Raw genomic sequence first — 11,725 nt, 5'->3', positions numbered from 1 at the left:
CGAAAACCGTGCTGACATGGTGTAAGGATATTATTTGCCTCAAGAAAACTTATCAAGTTTCGGGACACTACATGTTCTATAAGTTTACAGGGGATGCAGGTCAGCGATATAGGACGTTGCTCACAAGTGACCGGTCACCCTTTTTAAAAACTGGAACAACACGCGAAGTCCTCCACTCATCAGGAATGTTACAACCGGACAGTGATACTCTGAAGATTTCAGTTAAAAATTTTGCCACGCACTCCGCGTACCTTCTCAAAAAGGCGAGGGGTATTCCATCTGGTCCAACTGATTTTTTTACACTCAAATTCAATAACATAGATAGCACACCCTGGTATGTTATCTCAATATCAGTAACTTCATTTTCTTTATCAGGCACAAACACTGTTCCCGACCCCGACGTGAAAACACTTTGGAAGTACTGGTTAAAATGCTCAGCTATACTCTTAAGGTCCGTAATTACCGTGCCATCATGTTTAATTTCGCTGACCGAGTGCTTTCCTTGTGCCAAGTAATTCCAAAATTTTTGTGGAGACTCCCTCGCGAACCTTGGTAAGGTATTCGAGTAAAAGAACTGCTTAGCACCGCTAAGCTTTTCGTATAGGGTCGTTTTAAGATGCCTAATGACGTCGCTATCACAATTTGGTCGTCGGCTCAGACGTTTCAGTTTACGCTTCAAATGAATTATTTCACGGCTAATCCAGGGATTGTTTCTGCCAACTATTTTGTTCCTGCTAGGTATAAATCTCTCTAAGCAAAAATAACATGACTCCTTAAATCTCTTCCATAATTAAGCCATTCACGTCAGTGTCAGTAAAGGTGAGAAACACTTCATTCAGGTACTGTGTCACTGCAATATCATCTGCGTTGTTATAATCTTTAATAGTTACATATCTCTTTCGATTTGACGTCTCCAAACGCTGCAACTGATAAGTAGAGTGAACTAATTCATGGTCAGATATACCAGGACAAACCCTCGCCGAACAATCACCTATATCGTTAGTGCAAAATATGAGGTCAAGAATGGAGGATATCGTATTAGTCACCCGTGTAGGATGCTGAACTAGTTGATTTAAGTTACAAGCAAACATCATATCAAAAAGGATTTCAGAATCTAAAGCGTTACCACCAGTCGACGTTAACGATAACCAGTCTATGTTTCCCATGTTAAAATCGCCCGCAACCACAAGTTTGTGATGCTGATGTTGACAGACGTAATCATACAAATCTTGTAAAAATTTAGACCCTGCCCCTGGTGGCCTATACACCCCTATCAATACCAAGGCATGTCCCCGGAATTTTATCTTACAGCACACACTCTCGTGATTATCAATACAATCTAACGCAATTCTAGGTATGTCATTTTTGACCAGGATTGCAACACCACCGCCCCTTGACTGTCTATCCCGTCTGTAAACAGTGTACGAAGGTGGAAAAACATCCTTATCTTGTATTTCTGGCTTTAACCAAGTTTCAGTGATAATAGCTACATGCGGGTCATAGCACAACAGAACATGTTCCAACTGTGTAACTTTATTTACAATACTTTGTGAATTTAGGCAAACAACGCTAAATTCTTCACTATTTACCTCGTGTCACTTGCCGACCGTATTCTTTGTCTTAAGTAAGGTCATTTCATTTTCATCATCATTCCAGTAATATACTTCACCATTTATCTTCACCTTGTCATTAATAAGCCTTTCTTGTGCCCCATTTTTTCTTTGTTCCACGGTATTGTCCCAGAGGCATTTTCTTTTACGCAAAGTGTCCCGCGAGAGGTCACTTCGCACAAAGATGTTTGTACCTTTCAATTTTTTCGCATTCCTGAGTACTTCCTCTTTCTCAGTATAATCTTGAAAGAATAATATTACGGGTCTCAATTTGCCAGGTCTACCTAAGCGATGTATATGTGCAACGGACTTACAGTGGACTCCCAACCTCTCACTAAAGACTTCATGTATAACCTTGGTTTTTAACTCGTCCACACTTTCACCAGTCACTTCAGGTATACCATGAACTATAAGGTTAGATCGCCTGCTGTAGTCTTCAATGTCGTTAAGCCTTTCTTGTTGTTTCTTGACTGTCTCTTTCAATTGCTTAATTGTTTCCTGCAGTGCATTGCATTTCCTATGTTCGCTGTCTATACTCTCAAGAGATTTCTCGCAACGTGTAAGCCGGTCATTAATCAAGCTCACTCTTTTTTCAAGCACTTCGTGTGATTTCCGGAGTTCAACGATTTCATTTTTAATTTCACCTTGGCCGCGAAGCAGCTTCTCGAGCATCTCCTCCACAATGGGGCCAGGGTTTGTCTCAACATCACCACAGATCAATAACTTAAATACATGATAACAATCATAGACAATAGTACGACATCCCCTTGGGCACGGCAACACTACAAGGCACAGACTATTACTACAGATAGAGGAAGGAGCATTACCAACCTGAATTACAAAGAAGAATCGTTTGATTAATGCCATGTTCGTTGCCGTGTCGCCGTGCCCACTGAAGATACAGTCCCGTGGATCCCCTTTTATAGGAAGTGAATAAGATAATGTCGATGACGGTGACGTACTCGGAAAAGAGCCTTCCAGTGCAGTGTAACGCCATCAATCGTCGTTCACACCCGCTGCTGGGACCACCAACAAATTCACGTCGACAGGTGGTAAGACTGTTGTTGGCGTATGTCGAAAAACAGGAACTTGTTCCCACTTCGCTGTTACGTATCCGCCACCCGGCTTATCGTCTACCGGAATGCACGCGTGGCACGAACGTAATGCCAGGTATGAAGAGACCTGAATTACAAAGAAGAATCGTTTGATTAATGCCATGTTCGTTGCCGTGTCGCCGTGCCCACTGACTATACGTCGTGCCCACTTTGGACATACGTATTCGCCCTCAGCTCACGCTTTGGAGCAGTCACACTCGCGGAGCGTTGACGAAACGTCGTTTCACGTCCGGTGCAACTGGTAAGTATGATTCGCCATGATGACATATTATTTCTGATTACAGAATTCCTTCATGCGTTACGGAACTTGTTGACATGCACAGAGACAGTTAATTCACAATTTATTTGTGTATTTATTCATGGTGTTTCCAGCCCGGCGCGACGGTCGTTTGAATGAATGGCGGTTTTTGTAATAGGCGCGTACTTCGAACGCGCCTACCTAGTAAACTATTCGCATTAGGGCAAAAATATTTTGTGGCGTTGCATTACATGTGCTAAGGAACCGCTGTGAATTTTTTCGATGAAATCTGCGATGGTCGAGCGCACACGCTGAATCGCTGTATTCTTCTTTGATTTTCTTTTTCTAATGCAATTTTCTTGCATCATTTGATGACTGTCGGATTCTAGCAATCATTTATTGCTATCTTGCATGCATCTGCAGGCTTCTGACCCGTTTTTCCAACGATGGTAATGATAAAATCCAACAAAGGAGGCGACAAAAGGTGCGTGGATGGATACATGTACACGAGACACAAGCAGTTGGCCTCGGGAACCCGCTGGCGGTGTATCAAGAGACGCGACGGATGCAAAGGAGCTATGGTGTGCAATGGAGACGAGCACATTGTTCCCACGACAGCGGCGCCGTCAACGTTGCGAAGGCATTGTACAGGATGAAAAATATGGCCACATCGACGACAGAGAAGCCAGCAGCTATTCTTGGGGAAAAAGCTTCGCTTAGATCCGAGGAGAGCATGAAGCGTTGCATACGCGCCCAAATATCTTCGCTTTATCCTCCAGAGCCAGCGTCCCTTCGTGACCTTATAATCGATGGTGACTGGACATTAACACACGGCACCACCCCGGAACCATTCTTAAAGGTGGTGTCCGCGAAAAAACAAGTTTCTCGGACTTGGTGTCACATTGAATTCAGGAAGCCTTCCATCACGATAAAACAGCAAAAGTTTCGCGAAATACGTTCAGGTTTCGTTGCAAAACACGAAAAACGCCACTTCTGAAAGCAGACGTCTACTTCCTGTTCAAACGGCGCTCCCTCGCTTCGCCTTGCTCCTGTCTTCCGGTGACGTCACTGGCTTCTCGTCCGTGGTGGGTGGTGTCGCGTTGTGTCACTTGTTCAGCTGCGATCGCGCCGCATCCGAAACTGTCTATAGCTATGCCGACGGACGTTTCTGTAGGGATTTCATCCAGTCTTTGCGAGTCCGATGAGGATGAAATTATTATTTCTCACGGAGAATCGCCGACCCTTTGTGACCGACCCTTTGCCGCGCGACGTGAGCGTCAGCGACGCGTCGAGCGACGAATGCGCAGAGGACGCTTCACAGGGCTCCACAGATGGGTAAAAGACGTTTCCAGCTTCCCCTATACCCTTTCTGTGCAGTTTAGGCCGTAATAAAGTTTATCACTAGGTGCCTGTGTGGCCGCTGCCGAATGGTCGAAGCAGACGAGTGGCTGTGTTGCCTCTACATTGACCAAACGGCAGTTGTGTGTGACGAAGAAGGCGTCGACTGCGTCATGGACCATTCGCTGTTCGAGCCGATGTGTATGGATAGGCGGCAGCTACAAGTGCATTCGAGGATGCAGAGGTTTTATTGTCCAACATATATGGGAGAATGCAGCGACGAAAACAGGTGCGTACTCGTAGAATGTATTGAGCGTTACAGATTGCGTTTTCAAATCGTTCCTTGGTTATTTTTCAAACTGGTTCCTTTTTATTCCCTGTATGTACAGTTCACTCAGGTACACAGCCTATCGGATTTTTGTCTGGTGGGTGTGGGGTCACCTTGGACGTGGCAACCGCCAAAACATCCCGGGGTGTGTCCTGCGCAGAATTAGGGACGCCTTCCCATCGCAATGTTATCGGCTTCATAGAAACAGCTAAGTATGGTTATTATTTTGCCCTATATTGTTATAGAACTTGTCAGCAAAGCAGTGTACTATTGGATATTGTACCACGTGTTATCAAAAGCTTGGAAAAATTTTACATGAAGAAATACACCCTCCAACAGCATGACAATGTTGCAATGGCTCAGCTGCATTTTGTTTCATTGAAATCTTGTATGCAGAACGTTATCAAAAGGGCTTGTGCAAAGAGTCATTCATGGTAAGCAAGTAAATGTGATGATGATGATCAATTTTAGAAGGAAGCGTCTCCCGTGCGATATCCCCCAGTTGTACAAAAGTATTAAAGTAAGGTAAGCTGAAGTACAAAGTATTGCAGAAACCAGGCTGATGAGTAGCACCACTGCTAGCTTCCAAATGCGGTGCTGGGAAGGGGTGCCTATGACATGTTCGTTATAATCTAGTAGGCCGTGGATCAGGCATGAAGTAGTACTATGTATGCTGCAATGAACAGTAATTTCTGCTAGGAAATGCTGTGTAGCACATGCACACATAAGAAAGGGATGATGATGGAAAGATGTAGTACAACACATTTATTGATGTGTGTATTCAGGATTTTGGATTCAAAGGGGTACAATGTCCCAGTCTTGTACACACAGTCTTCTTTCTGTACAGGTGAACACGCAGCTTCATCTCCGCCATGGTGGTCAAGGCAATGGCCAACAGTTCTAGCAAGCATTAAGGATAGCACAGTGATCTCAAAACTGGTGTGCTCCACTCACCTGGGGCACCATCCTGCATAGTCAGGCATCCATAATCGATTTATCCACGAGCACACACTGCCTATAGCCGTCACTGTCACCAAGCCACATTCTTCACAATGTGCCATTTTCTCTTTGTCTGTGATAATGTATAACCATATCAATCTTAGCCTTTGTAATATCTTAGAAGGAAGTGTCTAAAGGTCCGTTGGACGGACACGATTGTTTATACATCGGGGTCCGTCGGCTCAACATTATGTCGTGTTAGGTCAAGTTAGGTTAGTGTTAGGTTAGTTTATTCTAGTCAGGTTAGTGCAAGTTAGCTTCGTGCAGCTCTAGGTTAGGTTAGGTTAGGAAACAGTCTAGGTCCTCATACCACGGACCATCCGACGGACCTCTACACACAGCCATTTTAGAATATATCATGCGCATGAGCTCTTACGAGTATCCTTACAGACTGCCACGGCATTACTTCTTCTGAAGCTACAAAGTTACACCAGTGTGTTCATCTAGCTTTTCAAGCTGTTCTAAAATATTATACTTGGTGATGTCAATTCACAATTTGCAACAGTTCCAAAATTAGTCTGCTAATTTCTCTGGAATTCCTCAAGGTGCTCAAACCTTGTGAAGCAGCAGGTTAATTGCGAACCTTATGTCCATAAAAGTGACGTCACTAATAATATGTTGAAAATTTCATGATGTGTGCAAATGTGATACTTATCTTGTGTGGGAAGGAATCCATATTTCATGGAACAGAAGTTCATTCCACTCTTGTCATTCTTTGCATAGATGTGCCATTCTTGCTTCATCTGTGATCACATCCAACTATATCTATGTTTGCTCAGTTTGCCTTCATAATGTACCTGCAACAGATAATTATACCAATGTCACACTGTGTTGTTTCTCAAGTCATTGTAACCTACTATATTTTATATGTATTAGATTGTATGTATGTGCAATACTTATCTTCAGTGAGAAGGCAGCCACAATTAAAAACAGACCATTCTTCGCATTGCACCATTTTGTCGTCGTCTGTGATAACGAATTATACTGACGTTTCCTCAGTTTGCCTACATAACATATGCAATGATATATCACATACTGGCTTCCCAGTGGTATCCTACCTGGCAATCGCGGTCATAATTTTCATCTGTTGCCCCTGTCGTGGTGTGCATGAGCTGTCATATCCCACTTGTCTTGTATCTTGTTACATGCATGTAGGATTAAGGTTCACGAAAGAGATTTTCTAGAAACATCCTATACATGCATATAATTTTGCAGATTACAATGCCTACAATCAAATAAAACCTAACCTGCAGTCCACATTTTGTCACGAGTTTGTCAAGGTCAGTTCAGGAGCACAGACACTACCATCATCACTACAGCTGATCCAGCTCACCTGCTACAAGCAACCTGCAATTATGCGAGTGTCACACACCACAATATAAATGCTAGCTAGTGCGTAAATTAGGGCCTTGTGCTGGGTGTTAGACTTATGAAAATCAGGGTGAAAATTGCATTGATTGCATTATTTTTGTTTCTCTCAGTGCTTTACGTCTAAAAGAGGCACCTTTACGTTTTGTGTGAAGTGTGATACACATCCAAAGCATCAGCTACAAGGGCATTCCTTTCATTCTTCTCTGTGTGCAGTCTCCCTTCAACTGTGATAATGCATGGTCATATCGAATCACATTACAAGATGTGATTGCACCAGCGGCCCACCTTGCATACGGGTGTATGCAAGGTGGGCCGCTCTATCTAGGTGGGCATCTATCTTTGGAATCGACTCCAATGATTCTGCCTAACTTCTTCGATGCTTGGCTTCTCTCCATAGGAGCTGCACAGTGTTGGCCGCTGCACACGTGGATTTGCCCTCTCGGCACTTTCATATGTTGGCCACTTGCTCAAACATCTGAAGAGCTCCGCGAATAGCTTGTCCACGTAGCCTGAAATGTATAGTATTTTTTTGAAACTGTGTGTAGCATGTGACACATACAACATGAAGTGTTTATAAGTGTACTTACCATATGACACATTTTCCTTCAGTGGAATGACAACCCACTGTTTCTTTGGTTTAGACCCTTTCAGGATATACTTGTCAGTTCCGTCGTCAATTTTGAGCACTATCCTGGCACTGTTGAAGTTATAGTGCAGTGCAGCAATCTGGGTCCTGGAGAATATAGTATGTCACCTTCATTATTGTTCAAGGTATACATGCAGTTAGTGGAACATCACTACTCCTGTGAACTCATGAACTGAGCTGATAAAATGAATGAACTCATTAAAGCTGAAATGCTGTAAGATGTCAGAGATTTGCAGCACATGTCAAAGGAACCCCAGATGGTCGGAATTATCCACAGTCCTACACTGTGGCATGTGCAGCATGTCGTCACACATATAGGCTGGCTCACCTTATGTGTAAACCTAATCCCTATTTGAATTTCTTTTGTTATAAACTAAGCAGTACCTTGCCAGCATGCCTTCAAATGTGTAGCTGTGCGACTTTGGTGCAAAATGGATGAGGAGGCTATGGTAGGCTTCAAGTCCATAGGTCTGGTCGCGTGGAGACAGCTTCGGGATGTCAACTAACAAGTACTTTGACATGAGAATGCTGTGAAGCTTCATGAATGGTTCTGTGCCTACAAAGCATACCAATGTTTAGTATGTCAGTCATTCACTAATTTGGCAACAAGGAAAACCTGGAATATGCTTATGGCACAACAAGGGAAGGCTCGTACACAATTTGCACTACTGCACTGCAACTCACCTTCGTGAAGCCACAGCCTTTCTCCGGGGTCATCATGAAAGCATCTTGGGTGCAATGCATTGGGGTGCGTGTGGACATTGATGACATGACGCATGACAGAAGTCCACTTGGCCAGTAGCTCCTCTCCATTGTCGGAACTTGTTTTTGCACACCAGTACAAGTGCCTTATGATGCTCTCACACCACAGGCCTAGTAGTTGGTGTGCCTTTGTTTGTGCTGCTGCAGCAATTTTCTTCTTGATGCCTTGAAGTAGAGGGTTCATATATTCAAATTTGGTGTGCGTTACGAAGAAAACATTATAGAATGCCAAATTCTACACTGATGAGGGGATTTCATTGTATTACTTCAATGCCTTGTTCGCAAACTTGCCTTTAGCTGCATGCCACACATCAAATCGATGTTTAATGGGCTTGGTCTTCATGAGTGCTTTAATCCCAGTATGCCTGTCAGTGATCAGCATGTCAACCGTCATTTCTTGTTGTTCGAGGTAGCCCAAGACCCGCTCAAGGCCAATCTTTTCCATTTGGTTGCTGGAGGATACCTCTGGTGACTGTAATATATGAAACACAGAAGCAAAGTTCATCGCACACATAATTAATCTCCGATGCACTGAATTACCATAATCTGCTCAAAGTGAAGAATCTTATTGGCTGATGTCTCCAGGACTGTGTATGTCCCCATTAGTGCGCAATGCCCCGGAGAATCACACCTGGCGTCGCCTGCAAGTGTTAGAGGTGTTTCCTTGAGGGCGCACACCAATGCTTCTTGCTCCAACTTCCATGCCTTGGAAGAGCAAATTTTTAAAAAGTTAGATAAGGGGAGTCCATCATGCTTTCTGTAAATAGGAAATTACTTGTGCTTTACCTCCTTGACTGCGGGAAAAAGGTAGCAATGCTGCATTCTGAAGTACTGGGTCTTCTTTACGCTGGCAAGCTTCATGAACTGGAAAAGTCGCAGCACCTTTGTAGGGCTACATCCCGAAAAAAGTATGGCGGCGCTCATTATGATGTTTCCGACTGGCTTTCCACCAAGCGAAGGCTGACTGTACCAAACCCTTGTGTGATTGTTTTGGCATGTCACAGTTACACGTAGGCACGAGCCCTTGCAGTTGAGTTCTGTCACAGTTTTTGTCGTCACACATTCTGGACAAGTCTTGAGCAGCTGAAGAAGGCAGGTTTCCGAAACCATGTACATTGCCTCTCGGTGTTGGTGAGTGTCGCTGGTTTCGTGCCTGCAATAAGGGATACCGATAACCATAACGTAGCATGACAGAACTGGAAGAAAACAAGAAAGGAGACAAGCACAGAGGGGCAAGATACAAGTGCTGAATGTTCGTGAGGGTTCGATACAGCGCTTGTATCGTGCCCCTCTGTCCTCGTCTTCATGCACTGTTTTCTTCTGGTTATTTTGTACCAGCCACCCTATCTCTACACCATTGTCAAGTAGCAGGACAGCTTAGGAACATAGGTGTACCCGTCATCTTTAGTAGGGTGCTCAGTAACGCTGCTACTTTCTGTGTGGCTGTGGACAGTATCACAGTGGTTGATGAACGACCTTTCACAGAGGGAGGTATCCTGTGTCCTATTATAAGGATGTGAACAGTGATAAGCTCATATGCAGGAGCAACACAAAATGAACAACTGGAGATTAACATACAAGTTTAGGTCACTTTGGTTGGGGTCATACGTAGTGTCGTGAGGATCACGTATCCTGAAATGAACCATGACAACCTCTTAGTGTCTGCAGCAAATAGATGAGCATGTGATGAATTTTTCTGCTCATGCAATCATAAACACTCACTCTGTTTCACTGTCACTTTCACTCCACACTTGTGATTCATTTGTTGGTACTGGAGTTGAAGAACGGGGTACAGGTTCAGATGGAATATAGCATGTCTGCATACCCGTCTGATGTGTGCGCATCTTAGTTTGAACACGTGAAACGTAATCATGAACAAATAATAAAATTAGGTACAACCAAAATATACGTCTGCTTGACAGGGGCATACCTGGGAAGAGGAACAATAGTGTGACTACAAATTTAGTAATGTTTAAAGTTGAACACTCACCTGTGCTTCTCTTCTTGGAATCTGTCTGAGTTCCTTTGTCACATCTGTGTATGGGAGATGGTGCTTGGGGGGGCTGAGGCATCTGAGGGGATAGACATGTTACTCAACAGAACTCCAAGCAAAACAACGTGACACGTGAAGCATGTTGTGACTGACCTCCGTAAACTGTTCTTGCCAGCTCAGGTCAACAGGCACTGTCACAGAGCAGGATGGCAAAGCTGTCTCACTATCTGTAGAAACGGAGATGTGAAGTGCCTGTGGCTGGATAGCTTCTGTAGGAACATGCAGAAACATATTGGAAACTGCATAATATTGAGCAAATGTTGGGAAGCACGCACTAAAAGCAAAAAGCACACGCACTAAACACAAATAGCGTACGTTCGCTTTGTTCGTGCGTTTTTAGCTAAACGACTCAGTCACGGGTCACATATGAAAAATAGAGTGTAAAAAACGAAATGCATGAAAAATGTTGGGTTCCCTGGAATTCCATGATGCTATGGAAGTTTCAACACACTCTTCGGACATTTCCATGTCAGCGCTGTGCAACTCATACTCCCTCACAGCGTCTTCAACGATCTGCAAACACAGCTGTTGCAGTTTACCAATAAAGAGATATAAAATTCTGAAATTACCCCCTTTCGTCGTCGTTTCGTGAGCTCCGCGCATTCGTCTGCTGGCGATAGCTCGTCACAGCCAAGAGGAACAGCCCCACGCTTCAAAGTCCTCCGAGATTTCGCCAGACCGAACTCCAACTTGAAGCGATCACTTATCTCAAAGCTACAGCTGGAGAAATGCGCGGAACAAACTCTGGCCGCTTTCGCCGGCTTCCAGCCCGGTGGTTTGCCCAAGGCGTCTATCCATGCCTTCCGTAATTTCGGCTCTCTCGGAAAACGAAAAAACGAGAGCGTCGGATCTTTCACTGAAGTCCGCGTATAGTAGTCCGAAGCACAACTCATACCAACCATGATGTAGATCAAAGTGGATGAGAACGGATAACGCAGGATAGCTATACGGTCACAATCGTCATGCCAACGTGATCAACAGCAAACAGACATTCCGTCCATGTGCGCGATCATGTGACCAAAACAGACGCCAGTGACGTTGTTACGCACATTATTGCCCGAATCCATGGTGCTGCTGGGAGCAGACGGCGCTTTTCTGTTAAATTAAGTTTGCAAATGTTTTTCAGCGTTTCTGAAGAGAATTTTTCGGTGACATTCATTTTAAGCTACCGCGATTCCACACACACCACCAGCTCAACTATGTTTTTGTTCCGGACACCACCTTTAATACACGACAACGGACCAGATGCCGAAAACCGCATCGTT

The 11,725-nt window shown here is 44.2% G+C and overlaps 1 protein-coding gene across 4 annotated transcripts; it reads right to left on the bottom strand.

The window, feature by feature from the left end:
* Window positions 1–5,371: 5,371 nt before the first annotated feature.
* Window positions 5,372–11,081, bottom strand: LOC135397853 (uncharacterized). 4 transcript variants are annotated; one of them, XM_064629398.1, is made up of 16 exons: window positions 11,030–11,081; window positions 10,554–10,669; window positions 10,398–10,479; window positions 10,130–10,251; window positions 9,986–10,039; window positions 9,803–9,910; window positions 9,194–9,560; window positions 8,948–9,112; window positions 8,699–8,879; window positions 8,330–8,572; window positions 8,030–8,201; window positions 7,587–7,732; window positions 6,876–7,508; window positions 6,687–6,765; window positions 5,580–6,632; window positions 5,372–5,529 (listed from the first exon to the last, which is right to left on the bottom strand). In XM_064629398.1, the coding sequence occupies exons 4-13, from the start codon at window positions 10,249–10,251 to the stop codon at window positions 7,333–7,335; spliced, it is 1,734 nt and encodes a 577-aa protein (XP_064485468.1). In that variant the 5' UTR covers window positions 10,398–10,479; window positions 10,554–10,669; window positions 11,030–11,081; the 3' UTR covers window positions 5,372–5,529; window positions 5,580–6,632; window positions 6,687–6,765; window positions 6,876–7,332. The 4 variants fall into 4 exon arrangements, with proteins under 4 accessions (XP_064485468.1, XP_064485469.1, XP_064485467.1 ...); XM_064629399.1 differs by having other exon boundaries at window positions 5,584–6,632; XM_064629397.1 differs by having other exon boundaries at window positions 5,372–6,632.
* Between the last annotated feature and the right edge of the window lie 644 nt (window positions 11,082–11,725).

This window comes from Ornithodoros turicata, chromosome 6, assembly GCF_037126465.1.
Source record: "Ornithodoros turicata isolate Travis chromosome 6, ASM3712646v1, whole genome shotgun sequence".
NCBI classification, from domain to species: Eukaryota; Metazoa; Arthropoda; class Arachnida; order Ixodida; family Argasidae; genus Ornithodoros; species Ornithodoros turicata.
The sequence above is the reverse complement of the archived record's forward strand: the minus strand, read 5'-3'. Positions and strand labels throughout refer to the sequence as shown.

Bases quoted from the DNA above. Each gene is read 5' to 3' on its own strand.
- LOC135397853 (XM_064629397.1), bottom strand. From the start codon at position 10,251: ATGCGCACACATCAGACGGGTATGCAGACATGCTATATTCCATCTGAA. The intron at 8,573-8,698 runs GCAAGTTTGCGA...CTCTACTTCAAG, and splicing joins TGTGTGGCATGCAGCTAAAG to GCATCAAGAAGAAAATTGCT. The intron at 7,509-7,586 runs GTAAGTACACTT...TATACATTTCAG, and splicing joins GAAGGAAAATGTGTCATATG to GCTACGTGGACAAGCTATTC.